At 46.0% G+C, this 22245-nt stretch overlaps 1 protein-coding gene across 6 annotated transcripts in view; it reads right to left on the reverse strand.

The window, feature by feature from the left end:
- Window positions 1-22245, reverse strand: part of BFSP1 (beaded filament structural protein 1) — a 63012-nt gene that overhangs the window by 13642 nt on the left and 27125 nt on the right. For 3 of the 6 annotated variants that reach the window (XM_019626206.1, XM_019626202.1, XM_019626207.1), the window contains exons 2-4: window positions 21228-21288; window positions 10739-10834; window positions 8211-8318 (exon numbers count right to left, since the gene is read on the reverse strand). In XM_019626206.1, coding sequence (XP_019481751.1) covers window positions 8211-8318; window positions 10739-10834; window positions 21228-21288 — 265 coding nt within the window. Of the gene's footprint in view, window positions 1-4981; window positions 5072-8210; window positions 8319-10738; window positions 10835-13657; window positions 13771-21227; window positions 21289-22245 lie in introns of all 6 variants that reach the window. The other 3 variants (XM_019626205.1, XM_019626203.1, XM_019626204.1) reach the window with 3 other exon arrangements.

Genomic DNA, 22245 nt, shown 5'->3' on the forward strand with positions numbered 1-22245 from the left:
TGGGATTAGTGTCCTTATAAGGAAATAAAGAGACACCAGAAGTGTGTGTGTGTGTGTGTGTGTGTGTGCGCTGCACCAAGGAAAGGCCACATGAGGACACTGTGGGAAGGCAGCTATCTACAAGCCAGGGGGCAGGTTCGCACTAGGAACTGAATCTGTCGGCACCCCGATCGTGGACTTGCAACCTCCAGAACTGTGGGAAATACATGTCTGTTGTTTGAACTACCCAGGCTGTGGAAGTTATTTATAGCAGACGAGCTAAGAAAGATAGGCACACAGTGGCCACTGTTAATGCTTTCTCACTTTGTCTTCAAAGCCTGAACCATAAATGTCGTGACTATAAAGCGTGGAGACAGTGTCAGGAGACCCGTATTTTAGAGCTGGTTGTGCCATGAACTCTGGACAAGGCACCTTCCCTTCTGTCAAAAGGAAAACTCAGAACACAGTCTCTCACTGGGCTCTATTCCCTGTGTCTGTGCAGAACCCCAAGCCACCAACTGTGCTAAGATGTCGCTGCTGCACAAAGCAGGAGCCAAGGGGCACGAGGGCAGCCGGGGCCCTGGTGAGGCAGCTGTGCCGCCTATCAACGCTCCGCGGAACGTCCTGGAAGGAGATCCTCCCTCAGCCTTTCCACACTCTGCAGAGCAGTCACCTGTTTCCAACTGGTGTCTCCACTATCTAGTCAAAAACATCCAACTTACTTCACAAAAGCCTGATTGCTCAAGAGTAGTGCCTTCTGACACAGAGCATGCGGCCTCGCAGTCAGGCAAAATCAGAAACAAGTATGTGCCCACTGTGTCCATGTTCAAAGCCAAGTGTGTGAGGCAGCCCCTTCTCGCCAACACCCTGAAAAGTGGCTGGATCAACAACACAGACACAGCGACAGCTAGAGCAAGACAGGTGTGCTTAAAGGGAGGAAGTATTGGTCCTATGGCCCAAACCCGTAGGGAAGGCAGGACTTGAGACATAACTGCAGAAGGACCTCCTCAACTGTATGTGCTTATTCCTGTGTTTCTCAGTGCGTGGAGGAGTGCATGTTCTCAGGCTCTCTCAGGCTCTGTTTGTCACTGTCCTCTTTGTTTCTCTGTGTCTCAGTCCCCACCACCCTGCTTCAGGGATGCAGACGAGGGGATGGCTGGGAAGAAAAGGGAACTCGTGACCCTGGGTATCAGTTTGCGGAGGATGTGCTGATATACAACATGCAAATTCTAGACCAGCCTCGGGATGGAGGCAGACCCACATATTACACTGCCTCCTGCCAGGGCCCTGCTTGCTTGTCTGGCCCCACCTCTCCTCACTCCCAGTTCCTATTCATCTTGCATCACCCCCACGCCTGCCCACAGCCCTCATATACGAATTGAAGAGGAAGGGAGACAGCCCTGCAGCTATCAACTGGTAGTTGGCACTAACCGCCAGGCCATGATGCTCCCTACTTATAAATGTTGCCACCCCCAATATCTGAAGATATCACTCTGGGACCTTTGGGTGAATGAGACAGAAATAAGACTCCTGTGTAATTGTGTCTGAGCTCAGACGAAAGACCTCAAAAATGACCAAACATGCACTCTCTCCGCTAACACAAGTAATGTTACTTAATTACCAGGTACAACTTTAGCACACTCCATTCCTCTGCCTCCTAGATACAAATTATCAGGATACTCAGTCATTGGATCAGCCCCCTCCTGAGAGCACCCAACCCAGAGCAGGGCCCTGCTTACCTGACCCCTCCTCTCAGATCACCTAACACACTGAGACACCTTGGAAGTCTTTTGACAGTGTACACCCTCCTTTCCTGCAGTAAAAAATAAACCCAGCTTTATGTGACCACAGGTGTGTCCCCAGTGGCCTCTGGCTAGAGGGCATTGACCTTATGCTACTGACACATTAACCAGTTGGCCTGTGTTCCTATAATTAGCAACTCTGATTATAATATATCCTCTTTTAAGCAAATATGACAGACACATCTTCTAGGACGGTAACAAGAATCAATAACACAAACCTGAATGTGACCATTTAACCTGTATGTAGAGTTTTTAAGCTGAGATTAATAAAGAATGTGATTCTTTCTAAATCTGTGCTTCTCCACCTTTCACATGCACTTGGATCCCTGGGGATCTTGCTAAAATGCAGATTCTCACTCAGTGGGTCTGCAGGTGGGCAATGCTAATGATCACTGATGATGATTGATGCTCTCAAAAAAAGCCCACACAGTCTCTATAGTTTTACAACTCAGACAAATTATGTCACATGGAACAGATGATATGATTTTAAGTGTGCTCTGGTGTAAAACACCTTTGAATTAGAGGGGGGAAATGTGTTTGCAAAATAAAAATGAGGTATCTGGAAAGAAATCTCTGACAAAGAAAATTAAGGCTTTCAGAAAAGCTATTTTAGGTTTTTGTAGCAACCTGGGTTACATCAGTTGAGGAAAGCAGGAACCTGAAATGATCATTAGAAGACAAAAATATCTCCATGAAGACCAAAAAAAGTAACTTTCCTGACTCTTAGATGTTACTTGGCAAGGTTCACAAGTGTCTTCAAAAGCAAGTTTGGGAATTTCTTAAGCTTTCATATTTAAAAAATTAAGTTAAAACAAAAAATCCCAAGCAGCCAGCAACCCTAGCTGACTGATTGTGCAGGTAGCCAATTAATTGACTTGGGGCATGGTCTGGCCAGACTCCTGGGCAATTCCAAGTGTCACCAGAGTTGAGAACCATTGTCCTAAGTCATCCTTTCTAACAAAACTCAAAATGTTATCAGTTGACCAGTCCACAAAAGCCTGTACCAGACTACCACAACTTAAGAGGAAGGGACACAATGACATTTTTGGTTTTGGGGTTTTTTTTTAAGATTTTATTGGGGAATTGGGGAAAGGGAACAGCATTGGGGAATCAGGGAACGGTAATAGACAAGTTGCTGTCATTTTGTTCTTCAGTCTAGTTGTGGAGGACGTTGCTTCACTGACCCATGTTGGTACTATCATTGCGCTCTTCCGGGCTGAGGCAGTCACTCACCAGCCATTGGATGACCACTCATGGCCACTCACGGAGGCTCACGGCAACTCACAAAAGCTCACGCCCGCTGCTGGCCAGCCTTACTGCAGCCTACGCCGTCACCGGCAACTCACAGCAGCCCAGCTCCAGGTCGAGCTGTTGTTCACCATCTTAGCTGTAGAGGGTGAAGCATCACTGGCCCTCATGTGGGATCTGAACCGGGGCCCTGCTGCTCAGAGCTGGCAGCCCAAGCCAACTCCTAACCAACGCGCCACTCGGCCAGTCCGACATTTTTTATTTAATCTGCATCCTTTTCAGTGTATGTTTCAGTGTATCACAAAATCTCATGAAGCACATTAGAAAAAACAATACATTGATAACCTGTTGAGCAGCTAGAGAGCCAAGTGAAGACAGAATTAATGTGGAACATTATATTGGAAATAATGTTTTACATCCAAATCCTCATTTTTAAAAAGTCAGCTTCAATAATCTCTATCCTTTCCCAATAGTTTTCATGCCACCAATTTACATAATCATTAGCAGAGCCCGACCTTGAAAATATAGGACTAATTATCTGAGGCTCTCTTTAGTCAAAACCTATGGCCAAACTGCTAAGAGGGATAAGAAAACAAACAACCCAATTTTAAAAATGAGCAAAAGACGTGAGCAGATATTCCAACAAAGATATATGATTGGCAAATAAGCACATGGAAAGACGTTCAACATCATTAGTCATTAGGTGGTGCAGTTAAAACCACAGAGGGGTGGGCCGGCTGAGTGGCGCATTGGTTAAGAGCTGGCTTGGGACACCAGAGGGCCCCGGTTCGGATCCCACATATGAGGGCCAGTGACACTGCCCTCCACAGCTAAGATGCTGAACAACAGCTCAACCTGGAGCTGGGCTGCCGTGAGTCGCTGGCAACAGCATAGCTGCGGCCCCTGCTGCAGTGGGTTGCCATGGGCTACTGTGAGTATCCAGCAGCCGCAGTGAGTGGCCAGCAGCCGCTGTGAGTGGCCATCCAGAAACCAGCGACTGATGTGCCTCGCCCGGGAAGAGCGCAATGATGGTGCCAACTTGGGCCAGTGAAGCAACGTCCTCCACAACTACACTGAAGAACAAAAGGACAGCAACTTGTCTGTTCCCATTCCCCCAATTCCCCAGCGCTGTTCCCATCCCCAATTCCCCAATAAAAATCTAAAAAAACCACAGAGAGGTGCACAGCATACCTATTAGAACAAGCAAAAACAAATAAATACTCGACTTCCCAGTGTTGGCAAGGACGCAAAGCCACAGAAACTACCATCCATTGCTGGTGGGGATGCAACACCGATACACCACTTTGGGAAACAGTCTGGCAGTTTCTTGTAAACTATACAAGGAAGAACAACCCATGATTCTCAAGAGGAAACACCTACAAAAATGGTCAGATGTCTAAAGAACAGTGTTCAGGGGCCAGCTGAGTGGCTCAGCTGGTTAGAGCGTGAGCTCTGAGCAACAGGGTTGCCAGTTTGATTCCCACATGGGCCAGTGAGCTGAGCTGCCGCTGAGCTGGTGAGAACGCGTGCTCATAACTACAAGGTTGCCAGTTCAACTCCCACATGGGATGGTGGACTACGCCCCCCACAACTGGGTTGAAAGTGGCAACTGAACTTGGAGCTGAGCTTACACCCTCCACAACTACACAACTAAGATTTAAGGACAACTTGACTTGGAGCCGATGGGTCCTGGAAAAACATAATGTTCCCTTTCCCCAACTCCCTAACACTGTTCCCCTCCCCAATTCCCCAACAAAATACTTTTAAAAAAAAAAAGAACAGAAGAGTAAACTTTAACGTGATAGTGAAGTCGGAGTGCGGAGGAGTTAACCCACCGCAGCTCCACACAGCCTGGCCTGATGCCTTTCCCTGGTGTCTGTTAACCATGCCCACAGGGCTGTAAGAACAGCCTTCAGATATGCTTTCCCTGCAGCCTGGACTCCAACTCTTACCTCCCTCATCCCACTTGTAATGGCAGATGTTTGAGGCGTGGTCTGGATGTGCTGCAGGATGCTGACATAGGTCTGAATTTCCAGAAGATTCTGTTGGAGGAAAGAAAGCATTCTCATTGAAACCTGAACTGCCCGAGTTTCTGCCTCCAGGACAAGGTGACCCCAGATAGGAATGCTCTCACATGTTCCATTGTCACAGATAGGACAGGTGTGACCTGTGCAGAGGATACATTGTATCTTTAATCTTCACAAGAACAATGAGGCAGACAAATAAACGAGGTTTGATTTATTTTGACATTTCCCTTCAGTTACATGGATGGCAGGGGTATGAGAGAAAAGCAGAGATGGAGGACAAAGGAGCCCCAGCGGGTACAAAGGACTTTTTCTGACCCCAGAACAGGGCAGTGCTTCAAAGGATAGAATTTGGTCAGTCGGTCACGGATTTACTCACTTACGAGCTGCGTGACGCCTCAAGCAAGCTATTTATACCTCCTAAAACTCAGGCTCTTCTGTACAAGCAGAATAACAATCTGAACAGCACCTGTGTCCAGCTCTGTGCATGAGGACTGATAACGTTGCACAGCTGCGCCCTCTAAAGAGAACTGCCCTTGGCCAGACAATGGTCATCATGTGTAGGAAGCTATACAACTCCCCCCAAATCCTGCCTCATCCCCAACCCAGGCCAGGGACTCACTGGCACAGAAGTACAAAAGACCTACTTCTTGCCTCAAGGCAGGAACAACCTTGCGGTGTGACTCACACTCCAGAGTCCCTACCCCTGCGGTGAGATCAGGCTGAGGCTCCAGCTGAGCCCAGGCCCCTGCCCTGTGCTGTCTCGCTTCCCTTCCTCCCTTCCCTTCTCCTGAGTGCTCTCCACCCACACAGCAATCGCATAAAAATCATCACCTCCGTCTCTGCTGATGGGGAACCTGACATAAGTCATTGTCTCATGAGGCTGTTGCTGGGATCCAATGAGATAATGCACGACAGCATCACAGTATAAGTGATGACGATGACGATGACGATGATGATGATGATGATGATTTTCTTATCTTTATTAAAAATGGCCCTGAAGAATATTTTGAGCTGCTCAGAAACTGCCCCCAGGCACTGCTCCCATGATTCCAGAAAAGTACAACAGAGGCAGAAAGGCAGGAGAGGAAGAACCAGACCAGGCCTGATGGAAAGTTGGAGGAAGCAAAAGGGAGGGAGAATATCCCTTCAGTGCAAAGCAACAGGGCCACCTTCATACTGAAGCAGGTACACTCTAAGGCAAGAAGAAAATCTAATGCTTGCTGAGCATTCGCCAAGCTCCAGGTTGTACCAGGTGCTTTCCTGTATTATCACATTGCCTCAGTTTGGGTTCCCAAAAGCAGACTATTTATTATGTTAACACATTGAATATTGTGTCCCAAATTCACATGTTGAAGCCCTAACCCCCAGTGGGTTAGGCAAGTGGGGCCTTTGAGAAATAATTAAATTTAGATGTGGTCGTGAGGGTGGGGCCCTATGATGAAGCCCTGCGTAATTAGTGCCCTTATAAGAAGAAGCACCAGAGAGCTCGCTCTCTCTCCAAGCACATGCTCCTAGGAAAGGCCAGACGAGCACACATGGAGAAGGTGGCCATCTGCAAGCCAGGAAGAGGGCCTTGCCGGAACCTGACCAGTCTGTGGTACTTTGTTATAGCAGCCCGAGCTGACTAAGTATAAACCCTGAGAGAAGGATCCAAGTGCAAATAGTTTAGTTGGACAAAGATGCCAAGAAACGTGAGTAGTGGAGTGGGGGAGGTGAGACAGGGAAGGAAGGCAGCCAATAAGGGGTGTATTACCACTGTGGGCACCAGTTTAGTCCCAGTAGGGAGCCAGTGCAGAATAGCAGGCGAGAGGGAGCTGGGTGATGTATCCACCACCTTGCGTCAGTCACTGGCTGAGGCTGCTCCTGGGGTATTAATTCCCCAACACTTCCTGTGAGGAGGAGCAGCCCTCTGCTGCCTGGAGAAAGTCCTGAGGCAGAGCTGCAGGTACTGGCAGTTGGAGGGAGGCCAGAGCCCCCTGGACAGATCAGCCCTAAGAATCATGGCCACAGGTCTGCTACATTCAGTTAACCACACAGCTCTGTGGACAATCAGTCTGGTATTTGCATTTTGAAAATGAAGAAGTTCAGAGAGGTTAGTCCACTCGGCCATGATCACACAGCTCTGGGATTTGATTTTTCCAGTACCAAGGCCCCCAAGAGTCAGGCCTGTGAGAAGCTGGCAGGAGTGGGGGTCAGAGAAAACCGTTACATGAGCAGAGGGTCCTAAATGCCATGTATTCCCTCATTGTACTGGCTCAGAGGTAAAGTTAAAAAAGTACATACACTTTGCATTTTCTGTATTTCTTCAATTTCTGAGCTGACACAACTGCCAGGTTGTACCTTAATCAAGACGGGTCTATGTAAAATCACTTTGTGAACTGTGATGTACTATAGAATTATTAGTTCCTAACACCTCCCCNACACACACACACACACACACACACACACACACACACACTCATACGCACATCCCTTCCCTCTATCCTTTCAGGACTTCAGAGGAGACCACACATTACCAAGTCACCAAAATGTCATACCATGGAAACAGGATTGAGCTTTTCTGTTGAGATTAGTTTTCAAAATAAGATTCACTCCCAAAAAGGGGGTCGAGGTATATGAAATTGTGAGCCTTCCTCTAACAAATTTGGAGCAGAGCAGATACTGACACATCTACTCTCCCCCAGGTTTGTAATCAGATTCCAAAGAGAGATTTTAGGTCATGAGTGAAGAAACAGGAAGTATAGATTTGAGGAAATATAGGTTAAAAATCCCAACATGAGTCCATTTCTTATTTTTAAAAACAAGTTTAAACTGGATAAAAATGGATAGATTATGCAGACACCCTTACCCTTGGTGGGAGAGAGGGCGCAAGAGGACCCTCTGAGGAGCTGAGAATTAGTGTAACACACTGTCTCCATTTACCCAGGACTTTTCTAGTCTGCATCCTGGGAAACCCCTCAGTCCAGCGAAAAGCAGGACAGCTGGTCACCCTACTCAGAGTGTTGTTTTTGGCCCTGAGCCGTGGACACACTGTATTGGATACATGTGCACTTTTCTACATGCACCTGACACTGAATAAATGTTGTAAACCCTGATTCACACATGTGGCTGAATGTCCAACAGTGAGCGGTAGACATGAGCGTTCGGGGCCTACCTGGGCCTGCAGCTCGGCTCTCTGAGCCTGCAGGACAGACAGTACCTCCTGGCCCTCCTCCAGCTGATGTTTCAGGGCGGCTGCCTCCTGTTCTGTCTGGAGTTTCTCCTGCACAAAGAAGGCCACACTCAGCACTCACGCACACTTAACATGCGAGGAAACACAAAGAGGAAAGGAGTCAGGAAGGTGTGGGCCCTGTTATGCTCTGCACGTTGATGTGTCTCCACCCCCAAATTCATATGCTGAAGCCCTAACCCCCAATGGGATAGTATTTGAAGGGGGGCCCTTTGGGAGGTAATTAGGATAGATGAGGTCATAAGAGTGGAGCCCCCAGAATGGGATTAGTGTCCTTATAAGGAAATAAAGAGACACCAGAAGTGTGTGTGTGTGTGTGTGTGTGTGTGCGCTGCACCAAGGAAAGGCCACATGAGGACACTGTGGGAAGGCAGCTATCTACAAGCCAGGGGGCAGGTTCGCACTAGGAACTGAATCTGTCGGCACCCCGATCGTGGACTTGCAACCTCCAGAACTGTGGGAAATACATGTCTGTTGTTTGAACTACCCAGGCTGTGGAAGTTATTTATAGCAGACGAGCTAAGAAAGATAGGCACACAGTGGCCACTGTTAATGCTTTCTCACTTTGTCTTCAAAGCCTGAACCATAAATGTCGTGACTATAAAGCGTGGAGACAGTGTCAGGAGACCCGTATTTTAGAGCTGGTTGTGCCATGAACTCTGGACAAGGCACCTTCCCTTCTGTCAAAAGGAAAACTCAGAACACAGTCTCTCACTGGGCTCTATTCCCTGTGTCTGTGCAGAACCCCAAGCCACCAACTGTGCTAAGATGTCGCTGCTGCACAAAGCAGGAGCCAAGGGGCACGAGGGCAGCCGGGGCCCTGGTGAGGCAGCTGTGCCGCCTATCAACGCTCCGCGGAACGTCCTGGAAGGAGATCCTCCCTCAGCCTTTCCACACTCTGCAGAGCAGTCACCTGTTTCCAACTGGNTCCTCTACAACTAGACTGAAGACCAAAAAAGGAGAGCAACTTGTCTGTTCCCCTTCCCCCAATTCCCCAGCACTGTTCCCATCCCCTAATTCCCCAATAAAAATCTTTTAAAATATATAAAATAACCCTCATCTTCTAGAGATACATTTTGAAATATTGATGCATAAGATGACATGGTGTCCGGCATTTCTTCAGAATTACATGGGGGCTCATGAGGCTATTCTCTTTTATATGTTTAAAGTGTTTCAGAATAAAGAGTAAAAAAAAGATTGTATATGAAGAGACTCTATCATCCCCTTCAGGTACAGGTTTCCCAGCCCAGAGTGGGAATAATGGCTGTGCTGGAGACTTCCGCCATGGATCAACTCACCAGCCTCACAACCACCTTACAGGGGAAGTGCTGCTATTATTCCCACTTCACAGATGAGGACACTGAGGCACACAAGCAGTGACTTGCCAATAAGTACGACAGCAGGATTCAGACCCACCTGTACCGGCTCTGAGACACTTCCAGAAACAACAGACCCTCCTGCCTCAGCCTCCTTTCAGCTGCAAGGAAGTGCGCGCATACACACACAGAAAAGTTCCCCATTTCCACAGATCCTCAGGCGAGCAGCACCAACCCATTCTCACTGAAGACACAGGGGATTCAGTTTTCCCCACCATGAGACCCCTCCCTGAGCCTATTCACTTAGCAAATTTTTAAATCGTAAATAGGATAGCAAAGAGTTGTTACAAATTGGGAAGTCAGAAATATGTCATTTATAATCTTTGGACCATTGGGGCAAGGACAATCTTTCTTATATTTCATAAGCTGGTGGTTGGTTGGTTGGTAGCTGTCCTTCAATGGAGTCTGTTGGAGGATCGCCTGCCCTGGGAGGGAGGCTTTGTGGATGGCTTGAAGGTGCCTTCCAACCTGTGACTGGCACTAGTGCTCTGCATGGTCCTGCATGAGTCGACCAAGATTCCACAGCATCCAGTGAAGTGCTGACCAGGTTTATAAAACTGACACCTGTGCTGAGACAAGAAGCCATCCAGGAATGGATTAATCCCAATGTGGATTTATGTCCACATCAATGTGGTCTTTATAGCTCAATAATACAAACTATTCATCATAAGGAGAGGTATTCAGGAAAAGTAATAAGGGCCCCACTTTCACCAGCTCAAAGGGGGCTAAGGAGATGTAACTGATATGCGTCAAGTGCTGTTCAGCACCAGCCTGGATGTCAGAAAACAAGACATGGTCTTCCTTCTAGGAGCCCACAGTCCAGTAAGGGCGGCAGCAGCTCAGTCACAAAGACATGCTCAGCGTGTCATGGAGCACNACACACACACACTATTATTGCCTCCTCTTGTATGTTTGGCTCACTAAGAGCTGTCCAGCAACCAACCCATCACTCACTGGGTTCAGGGGCAATGCACCCACCCTAGCAGTTTCACTTTTCAGCCGCAAGTGCCCCGGACTTATCTGGCCAAACCCAAACTGGGTTATCTGGGGGAAGGTCTTCAGAAGGGTTGCGGTTACCTTTTTGTACCTGTCCTTTGTTGCACTGATATCATCCTGCAGAAACTGGACTTTGATCTGAAGGTGCAGGTTACGCAGTAAAGCTTCATCAGCTTCCTGCAACGAGAAAGAGTTGACACAGGACTCTGTGGGGCTCACAGTGGAGACATCTGGCATAGGTGTGAATCACTGGGTGTATGTGCCCATGGATCACCTGGGGCTTTAATAAATGCAGTGTTGTTCAATCGGTCTGCAGAGGGGGGTTCTAAGACTCTGCATTTCTAGCAAGGCAGGTCCAAGGTTAGCTAGCACATTGGACCTGGTCAAGAATAGTAGTTCTCAATGGGGAATGATTTTACCCCCGAGGGACATTATTAGGTAATATCTGGAGGTATTTTTAATTGTCACCATTTGAGTGGTGGGGTGTTAGTTACTACTGGCATCTAGTGGGCAGAGGCCAGGGGTGCTACTAAAGATCCTACAATACACAGGAAAGCCCCACCCAACAAAGAACTCTCTAATCAAAATGTCATAGTGCCAGGGTTGAGAAACCTTGATCTAGAAAGATCAGGAACAAAGTGAGAGTCTATTTATATACCACTAACCTTAAGTTTTAAGTTACATCTACATTTGTTCTATATCTCATTATTGATGAGTTGACTTTCCAGGACTAAGAAATAGCTTTCGCTTAACACTGAAAATTTTATTTTACTAGTTTTCTCCCAACGACTGTTGTCTCTTACCCTTAGACTATGACTCTTTAAAACAAAGAGTCATTTTTTTAAAATGATTGCTGTGGTGAATAGCATTGGTTCCTTTAAAGTTGGAAATGACATTTATGACAGAAGGTTGAAAGCTTTCATCAAACTCTTTGATAATTCATCGTTTTCTCTCATGGATCTTGTTTGGATGAACCAAAGAGGTTGAAGAGCTATTTGCACTCTTAATAAGATAGTGCTGTGATGACTGGAATTGACTAGAATACTTGAGTGGTCCAGTGCCATAGTACAGGTGAGCCTTATTTGGGTTCCTCAAGGCTGCCACTCTCCCGAGACACCTCTGCCATGCACACCTACCTGAGGCCTTGCTAAGTGATTTTGTACTGATTAATGACTTGTTAAAAAAAAACCATGATAGATGTTAGCAACAGGCTCCTGCACTGGACAGTGCAGCTCTACAGGATTAATTTTAGGCACAGTGAAGCATTTCATTCTTCCTAAGTGTCCCCTCCAGGTTTCTGCTCCCTGGTGAATCCCCCAGCCTCTCTACACTCGAATTTCCAGTTACCAAATCCTCTCCTCTGAAGATTCTTTTCTCTGAAATCCTTTCATGGGTACCAGAGACACCAACACTCGGTGATGAGGGAGGGAACCTTCACACAGAAGGAAAGAAGGATCCCGAAACCCAGAGCTGGCTCCTCACGCGTGGCCCCTGGACTCTCCTGCCTGCTTTCTCAGCCCTGGAGCTGGGCTTCTGCTGCCCACTGGGAGAAGCAAGAGCATGTGGGAAAACTGTACCCTTTGAGAGGTACACACATGGACTGAAGGTTTTGTTTTTTTGAAGTAAATGAATGAACCAAATTACAAAAAGTATCACATGTTTCCAGGTACAGGGCTCTGGATTGTCTGAACTAAGTTAATGTGAAATCTAACTGTGGGTGTTTGGCTTCTGGGCTCATTCTTTTGATAATGAATTAATCTATTGCTGACTTCAGATGAGCTATGCCTTTAGGAGTTTACAATTCTGGGGGCTTAACGATGGGTCCTCAGATGCTGTGTCACAGGGACAGTTACACAGAGTCCAACGAAAACTCAACAGCATTGTTTTGCTTTCAGAAGACGCACGTTGCCCAACCCTGGGATATGGGAACTTTATTTGCCCTTGTGCAAATAAGACATTAATTAACTCCCCAGGAGAAGTGGGGCAGGCCCCTTGGTGGTCCTGGTACCTGGCTTTCTGAATTACCTAGAATTATCACATAAGCCTGGTGAAGCCCCTTAGTGAGAAGAATGATGGTGAAAAGAAAGCCTGGGTGTCTTTCCAGCAATGGGGAAGGGTAACTTATAGACCTCAAAGGAAAAACAGCCATCCCTCAGGAAGGACAGACACCAGGAATCTAAGCAGCAGGAGTAAATGGCACTGCCCTCGAATGATCCAGCTCCAAATGAATTCATCTCTGTGCCCCAGGAGTCATGTTTCTGAGAGAGAGAGCTGTGATTGGCCAACAGGTCACAAGACCATCAACTTGACTGACAGTCCTACCAGGACCACACTGATGGGAAGGAAAATCAAAGCATTTAGAGATGCAGCCCCATTCCCTTCAGGTACAGTGGTTCTTTGTGGAAGTGATTTTCAACCCTGGGGATGGGACACCCCTTAAAGGGGGCATAGTTAACTCTGGGGCAGAGGGAGTGTTAGGTGAAGCCTTGAGTCCTTCTAGATGTTTTTCAACCCTCTTCTACCCCTTAGTGCCCTTTTAAGACTGCTGAGGATGGATGGGGTGGGGCAGAGAATTCTCAAAATTTTTAATTTTTACCTAAAATTCATTCATAATTTATCCACAAAGGGATCATACACTCTGAATTTTACTAATGAAAGGGACCCTAGAGATCATTGGTCTTCAAACTTTTTTAAACCACAAATATCTTCAAACAAAATATCTCCAGGGAGCCAATGTATAGAGGCAAAGCAGTGGTGCTCCTCTTGAAGGATGTGATGAGGGGAACAGGCACCCCATCCTCCCAGCAACCCTCTTTCCTCAGAGCCCTTTCAAACAACTCCATGGAACCTGAGAGCTCTGCCAAACATTGCTCAGAAACTAGGGGAGGCTGAGGCCAGACTGACCTTGTGTGTCATTCAGATAGTTAAAGGAGGTTAATGGAAGACAGTGGGGCTGGAGTCTGCCTTGGGCTTCTCTCTACTAGTCAAGAGTGTAAGTACCGAGTCTTGACCCCATCCTGCAAGGTGCGTGTCATTCTTCCTCCAACTCTCTCCTAGGATCATGCCCAAACGACCTCTCTTGTGTCCCATCAGCCAAGCCTTTAAAACTGCTCCTAGAGATAATAAAAAGCCAGCCAATATCTGTCCTTCAAAAAGAGATTAACCAGAGGCTTTTGCAAGCACATTCTCTTGCTTTGAAGACAATTATCTGATAAACTGCCCCGGAAAACACCCGAAGTAAGTAGGTACCTCTGGAATGTACAGTTGCTGATATGTCGAGAAGAATTTGTTTGGAAGTGTTTTCTTTTGTTTGTACCAGAACTCAGAAATGTGTAGACGCTTGTGTTTTTATTATGCTTTGGATGTTGTCAGTTGCATTTTCAAAAGCTCCACAAGCAGAAGCATCTAGATTTTTTCCAATTCAAGACTCTGGGTCACTAGTCTAATTTTAGGAAACATTCCAAACCTGATATTGTGTGCGTTTTAGATCTAGGTCAGTGGTTCTCAAAGTGTGGTCCCTGGACCATGCCACCTGGGAAATATTAAAAATATTAAATATCTGGAAGATCCCAAACCTACTGGATCAAAATTTCTGGGGTCGGGGACCAGGAATCTGTTTTAACACACACACTCCAGGTGATATTGATGCACACTGAAGTTTCAGAGCCACTGATCTGACCATTTTTGAGAAAGGGACTGGAGAAATAACTAGAACTCAATGTACCCTTGAAAAATCAGTCTTGCCAACCCATTCACAGAACTGCTAAAAACCCATTCAAGCCCCTACTCTGTATCTACATCCAGGCCCGAATCCAGCCTCTAAGCAGCCCAATTCAAAAACAAACAAAAAGGCTGGCTGAGTGGCTCAGCTGGTTAGGATTTAGCTTAAGAGCATGAGCTCTGAGCAACAGGGCCACCGGTTCGATTCGCACATGGGCCAGTAATGCTGCAACCAAGCTGAGCTGCCAGCAGGTGGCAGGATGGCTCAGCTGGTGAGAGTACATGCTCCTAACAACAAGACTGCCTGTTCAATGGTGGGCTATGCCCACCCGCAACAAAAGACTGAACTTGGCACCTTGAGCTGAGCTGCCACCCGGATGGCTCAGTGGATAGAGCATGTGGCTCTTAACAATAAGGCTGCCGGGTTCAACTACTGCATGGGATGGTGGCTATGCCCACCCACAACTAAGATTGTAACACAGCACTTTGTGCTTAGAGACCACGAGCTGCCGACGGGCAGCCAGATGGCGACTGGTGCCCTCCATAACTAAGATTGAAGAACCACAACTTGGCTGGTCCCCCTCCCCAATTCCCCAACACTGTTCCCCTCCCCCAATTCCCCAATTTAAAAAAAAAAAACACTGCTAAAGAATGGATATTCAAGTTCATTAAAATTTCTAATTAATTAAGGCTTAATTTTTTAAAAAAGAAAAAAAGAAACACTTTGATCCTGGATGTAAAAAACCTTTCCAAATATCTTCAGGTCACCTTCCTTCTAGGTGCTCAGGCTGGTGTGGAGGAAGGTACTAGGTGTGTTCAGCAGCTCTCCACCCTCTCTCTTCCCACTGCCTCATTTCCCTCTACTATCTTCCTCGCTCTGCCCCTGTCCTGTTTCTAAGCCTCCTCAACCCCAGCCTCCTCCTAAACTCCTCTTTCCCAGGTCCCTCTCCTTCTCTTCTCCAGACGTTCATCCCAGCCTTAGGAATTCTTGAGCATCTGAGGCTTGTAGCCCTGAAGGTGAAAGCTTCACACCCACCCTTTCATTCCCTAAACTCCCTTGCCTCTTACTCTTTTCCAGACATGTTTAAGATACATGGATTACGTGGAAAAGCACCTAAGGCAGCTTTAAATATTTCTTTAAACTGTTTTTAAGTGAAAGCATTTGACCAGAACTTACATCATTTTTAAACTCCGGGGATTTTAAAGAAAAAAAAAAGAGAAAAACTTTAAGGTCTACTCCTTATAGTTTTCTTAAGATAAGCAACATCAGACATTATTGGGACACACACACAGAAACACAGAAACACACACACACACACAGACACACAGGCACACACACACACACACACACACACACACACACACATGCGAGGTCTGACAATTAAGTTTACAAACTCATCCTAGAAAAAGTGCTACATACCTCATTGCTGAATATCACTATGGTCACCTTAGAAGTACTCCCTTTGGGAAGCTATGCACCAATGCCAGCACCTAGGCCACCCTTCAAAGCAATTTTGGAACTCTTTTTCTGGAATAGCCATCAGAGCTATACTTGTATTACTCTTGATCTCCTGAATGTCATCAAAATGTCTTCCTTTCAATATTCCCTTTATCTTCAGGTAAAGAAAGAAGTCATTGGGGGCCAGATTAAATGAGTAGAGAGGGTGTTCCAATACAGTTATTTGTTTACTGGCTAAAAACTCCCTCACAGACAGACAGTGCCATGAGAGCTGGTGCATTGTTGTGATGCAAGAGCCATGAATTGTTGGCGAAAAGTTCAAGTTGTCTAACTTTGTCATGTAGCCTTTTCAACACTTCCAAATAGTAAACCTGGTTCACTGTTTGTCCAGTTGGTACAAATTCATAATGAATAATCCCTCTGATGTCAAAAAAGGTTAGCAACATTGTTGCAACAAGTTTGCAAAATTAATGAAATTGCCATATACCAGAAGCAATGTGTGACACAAAGCATTTCCACTGTGATCACAAAATATGGTAAATGCTGCTGTCGAGTGCCATTGAACAGAAAGACAGGGATCTTCAATACAGTAAGCGGTGCATCAAACCTTAGTAACAGTGAGTGACAAGTTTCAACCTGTTCAGTGCAGTCAGTCAGCTGTTTGAGAGAAGGTGTATTTTAAAGTATGCTATAAATCCTCCTCCATCATGACAATGTTCTGTGTTACACATTGCTTCTAGTATACGGCAATTTCTGTCAAATAAAAAGGTTACAGTGTGTCCTCATCCACCTTATTCACCAGATCTGGCACCATGTGACTTCTGGCTCTTCCCCAGGTCAAAATGGCCTTGAAAGGTAAACATTTTGAATTGATTCAGGACAGTGAGGCAGCCATGACAGTGCTACTAAAGACACTCATGACATAAAAGGACTTCCAGAACTGCTTCAGAAAGTGGCAAGAACGATGGGATAAGTGTGTTCAAAGTGAAAGGGAGTATTTTGAGGGGATTAATGGCAATGTGTCTTTTGCTGTAATAAATTTTTTTTAAACGTTCACCGTATTGTTTGATCATACCTCGTATATATCATATACGTTAGCCAAACCCAAATACTAACAGTCATCAGGAATTCTTACTACATCAAAAGTCTTAAAAATCTGGGGCCAGCGAAGTGGCTCAGTTGATTAAGAGCATGAGTTCTGAGCAACAAGGTCGCCGGTTCAATTCCCACATAGGCCAGCGAGCTGCGTCTGAGCTGAGATCCTGCTGAGCTGCCAACAGGTGACAGGATGGCTCAGCTAGTGAGAGCATGGGCTCCTAACAACAAGGTTGCCAGTTCAACTCCTGCATGGGATAGTGGGCTGCACCCACCCACAACTAAGATTGAACACGGCACCTTGAGCTGAGAGGCCACAAGCTGCCGACAGGCAGCCAGATGGCGACTGGACTTGGAGCTGAGCTAGCTGCGCTTTCCATAACTAAGATTGAAGGACAACTTGGCTGGTCCCCTTCCCCAACTCCCCAGCACTGTTTGCCTTCCCTAATTCCCCAATAAAATCTTTGAAAAAACGAAAACAAACAAAAAAACTTTCTTATTTAAAAAACAAAAAAAGGTCTTAAAAATCTGAGTAACTTTGACCGTAGTATGTAAGTAGTATGTTGAGGAATTTATTTCATTTCAAATGCATGGCAAAGAGTGGCTTGCTTTAGTTTAGCTGGCTGTTAAAAATACAGGAGCTCTTTATTTAAATTGAGGTTTAATTACATGGGCAACATTAATAGATCGCAGTTTTGTGAAGGCAGCAACAATCAGTTCTGTCACATGCATTGTGGTATTTTCCAAGCAAGAATCAAAGACGTGGTTAATGATTCCTGCTGTCCCCCATTTCCTATGGCCACACCCAGGGATGGGAGACCAGAGAAAATGGGCACTGAGACTGAGTTGACAGTCAAAACCTCCTTGATATGTGGGGGCATTAAAAGATTTACTGACCAAAATCATTGATATGACCAGCCAACAAGATGTAAATTTACTCTTTCATTTTCACCCCCTTCTCCTCATCTGACTATCTCAATGGACAGAGAATCTGAAGGGCCAGCCTTCACATGGCTGACCCCTTGAGAGATTGTCTTAGTTTGGATTCCTCAGAAGCAGACCTCAAGGCAAGGATTGGGTACATGTCATTTATCTGAGAGGTAATTCCAGGAGCACTGGTAGGGGAGGTGGGAGTGATACAGGGAAAGAAACAAAGCCAATAAAGGTGTGTAATGAGCAGGTTATGACTCTGCACAAACTGGGCTCAGTCCTGTTACAGACCCTCTGAGAGGCTGAGGAACGAACCTCTGAACTGTTACTACAAGGAGTGGGCCAACGAGGGACTCATCCACCTTCTCCTGTCCCTCAGTGGCCAAGGATCACTCCTAGGGTGCTCATGCCCACACTTCTGGACGATGCCTCCTGTGGCTCATACATGTTTCCACAGCCAGAGAGACACAGGAAGCCAGTGTACTCAGCATGTCTACACGACCTTGGGGGTGGCCCAGGGAAGATGGACGCAACACCAACATCAAGTGTTAAGTGGCCATCCTTATCCAGATACTCTGGTTTTGTGTCTGTCTCCTGGGAGACAGAGATTCTCGACTATCTTTTGGAGGTGGAAAATGAGCCATGGACACAGAAGACACTACTCCACCTAGACCTGCCACACAGATGGATGGTAGGGCTCTGACGTCATTTAACCTCACCAAGAGCGAGTCTCCTCCCTGGCAAAGAGAGAGGGTGGACTGGGTCATTTCTGGGGGTAAAACCAATAACCCAAGGCTGTTTTGAGGTTCCCACAAGTTAGTGCAAGGACCTCTCCATTTCACTGCATTTACATGGTGTGTTCATTATTTCTGCTACCTCCGAGTACTGCTTGTACTGTTAGTCACCCATATTTTTCTTCAGATTGATTCATTTTTACTCACATGTATTTAAAAAGGAACTTTTAAATGTTACCTGCTATAGAGAAAAGGTAATCATAAAAATAAATTACAACTATTAAACAATTGTTCTTCCATGTACCATCTAAGATTATCTCCCACTCCAACAGGGTTAGGCACCCTACACTATGGACAAAACTAAGCTGCCATCCGTCACATGAAGTGCTTAATAATAACTGTGACAGGCAAGTCACAAACATTATTATGTCATTTAATTGTCACTAGGCACATAGACATTCCCTGCTATGGTGTTGGGAACAATTACTGTTCCCATTTCACAGATTAAGAAGCTGAGGCTCAGAGAGATGAGGCAAGTTAGCTAAAGTCTCATAGAAATTCAGCAGTAGTGTGAAGGGTCCTATGAATAGGTTACACGCCTTTTGGGATGGCACAGCTCACTTGCGGGCATAAGTGTCTTTCCCTGGACCCAGGGAACACTGATGCCCTGTGCTGGCCCTGGCCCATGTTCTTGGTAGCACCTTTCCCTAGAACCTTCAGAACATTCTCATAGGGCTGATACTTCAATCGACCACACACTGTCACAATGTACATGACAGTGTTACAGCCATGTTCTCAGAAGGGTGAAATGATGGAATGCCTCTCTTTTATTTTTCATTACCTCTTATTTTTCTACTGAGAACATGTGTTGCTTTTCTACTGAGAATATGTGTTGTTTTGTAATAAGAGAAAAACAACGTACGTTTTGAGCTTGTTTTTAAATCCAGTGTCACTTTCCACCCAAGGTAAAAAGAGAGACTACATTCTTTCTCCCTCTTCTTTGAGGAGGGCACACGATGGCACTGGGTGAGTGACAACCTGAGAGGTTAGTCCAGAGAGAGCTCCGCTTGCAGTGAGGACAAATACTCACAAACCAAAACATGGTAATGTTGGGGGAGGCTGGACTGGCAACTAAGGGAAGGGTGTCAGGTACCTATGTTCCTGAAGGTGGTGGTCTGTGGGCAAGACGGTGGCCCCATCTGGCAGCCTGGGATCGCCATCACAAGAAGAATGGGATGAACTACAAGTGTCAGCAGAACAGCTGGGTGATGTCAGATGCTAATAAGGCCCAAATCCCAGCTCAGACTTCCAAAAGGCTTGGGCCATAGCAACCATCAATACAAGGCCAATTATTGAGCCCATGTGCTTAAGGCTCCTGAAGCACACTCTTGTCACCATCTTTGTGTTTATATCTGGGGGTGCTCATATGTTCCAGTTGGCCTGAGACAGTCCCAGTATCTATCAAACAACCTGTGTAATTATTGACAGCACCTCCTTTCACACAGCGTCCTGATTTGGACAATTCATTATCTGCTCACACAGAGAAGGGCACAAAAGTATCAGGTACAGGGTAACACAGACAAAGCAAAATTCAGTTTCCCCAGGTTGTAGTTCTGACTTTCACACCAACCGCCAGAGTAATCATAGACAACTGAGGTTGGACAAAGCCACAGAAAGCAAGTATCCTGAGCTAACCCTGACTGTCTGAAGTAGTTGACTGGAGTTCCATTTGGAGAAGGAACACATCTGGGCCCAGCAGGGAAGGGTGCCGTGCTTTAGCAGCAATTCTGATGAGGTTATGGGCAGGGCAGGAAGGGAGAGGAAGAAGGTAGCCATGTGCCCTGAATAAACAACCCTTCAACTAAACTTCAACTAAACAGTCTCCATGGGTCCCTGAGCTCTGAACTGATCAGGAAAGGATAATGCTTACAGCTATTTGCTATCTCTGGTTTGTCCAACAACCTCTGTGGTCCAGGATTATTCTGTTACTTGGTTGTCAGGTTCTCCAGGCTAAAGCAGAAAATCCAATCCATCAGAATGGTGATAGAGGATCTGAAGAAAGAGGTGCCCCTGAAAAGAACAACTCCACACAATCTCTACAGGAGAGCCTCCAGCAAGAAGCTAAGAACCCCTGGTGCCCCCTACATGGCTACTTTGAGCATGAGGAGCTTGAGGGGAAATGAAAGTTTCTTCCTCTGCTCTCTTGAGTTTCCCTATGGAGGAATAATCTTAAGACTGTTAGGCAAAAGGACAGAGGTCTCATTGCATCCAAATAAGCACTGCTCAAAGCAAGTGCCTTCCTACGTTTGGTGTCTGAGACCAGGAGGTCTGAATGGCAAAGCAAAGCTAGTCACTGTAGTGCTGGCATGTTTTGATAGCCCAGCACAAGCAATAGACTTAATAGTCTAGGTTTTCTCCCAACACCCTGTATCTAGCATTAGAGATATGTCTGGCTGTGTGGATTCACGCAGAGATGTACTTGAAATTACAAAGTCAAGAAAGAGAGTGACCATAAAAGAAATAGGTGAATCCTGAAAATCACACAAAGAAGAGGTGCAGGAAACACTCATCACAGCCATTTAGTTCAATCCTGTCATTAATCTACTCAAACTCAAAGATGTGCTCAGCTCACCTTATTAAGCCGCTCAAGCATTTCTTTTAGCAGCAGTTGACATTCACATTCATCTTCATACCTGCAAATTAGACATATAAGCCAAAGTTGAGTGGCTTCCATGATTCCACACAAGTTGATCACACAATCTGCATTACATTTAATCCAAGATGAGTTCTATGCCCTCTCTTCAAGGAGGGAATCCTAATTTTAAAGCAGGCACTAATGCTGCCTTTCCAAGTCCATTGCCTCCCAGCCTCTTTCACATCATGGCACATGCAGAAAGTGCTGACATGGCCACCATATATGGGGTAATTGGGAGCGGTAAATGGAACAGGGGTCTCCCAACCTGGAGGCCCAGCCCCAACGCCTCAACACCTCCCTCCCAGCCACCCCGAGGGTGAGGGAATCATATCTTGGCACACCTGTAACCGAAGTACAGCAGCAGCACAGACACTGGGAGGCTAATCCTGCATGATCCACAAGAAACACCACTAACCTGACTTTGTTTGGACTTCCTATACTTTGTATTTATTGACATGTGGCCATGTTTCTAGATTATGTCATTTAATCCCCACAAAACCCTGGGGGAAAAGCAGCTATTGTTACCACTGAAGAGGTTCAGAACAGGACTCCCCAAAATGTGCCAATCTGGCATTTGGGTTGTCCTAAGCTAAAGGCAAGTGAGACCCTGCGAGCTCATAAGAAACTTTTACCTCTTCTTAAAGAATTTAAATTAGGGGCCTTTCCCATAATAAGAGCTATCACCAGAAATAACTTTTTATGACCTATCTATAGGGCAGGGCAAACTTCTAATTACTGAGTATCTGCTCTTCTTATCATCCTGCAATGACCCTCAAAAGCCCCACAGTGCCTTACCTCATCCTTACCTCAGAATGTCATATATACCTCATTCTCCCTGTCTTTGAATCTCTCAGGTATGTGAGGTTCCCATCTGCATATATGTAATTAAATTCAGCTATTTTCACTAGTTAATCTGTTTAGTGTAGATTGAATTATTAGATCATCCAAATGAACC

This window comes from Hipposideros armiger, unplaced genomic scaffold (genome assembly GCF_001890085.2).
Source record: "Hipposideros armiger isolate ML-2016 unplaced genomic scaffold, ASM189008v1 scaffold_663, whole genome shotgun sequence".
Lineage (NCBI taxonomy): Eukaryota > Metazoa > Chordata > Mammalia > Chiroptera > Hipposideridae > Hipposideros > Hipposideros armiger.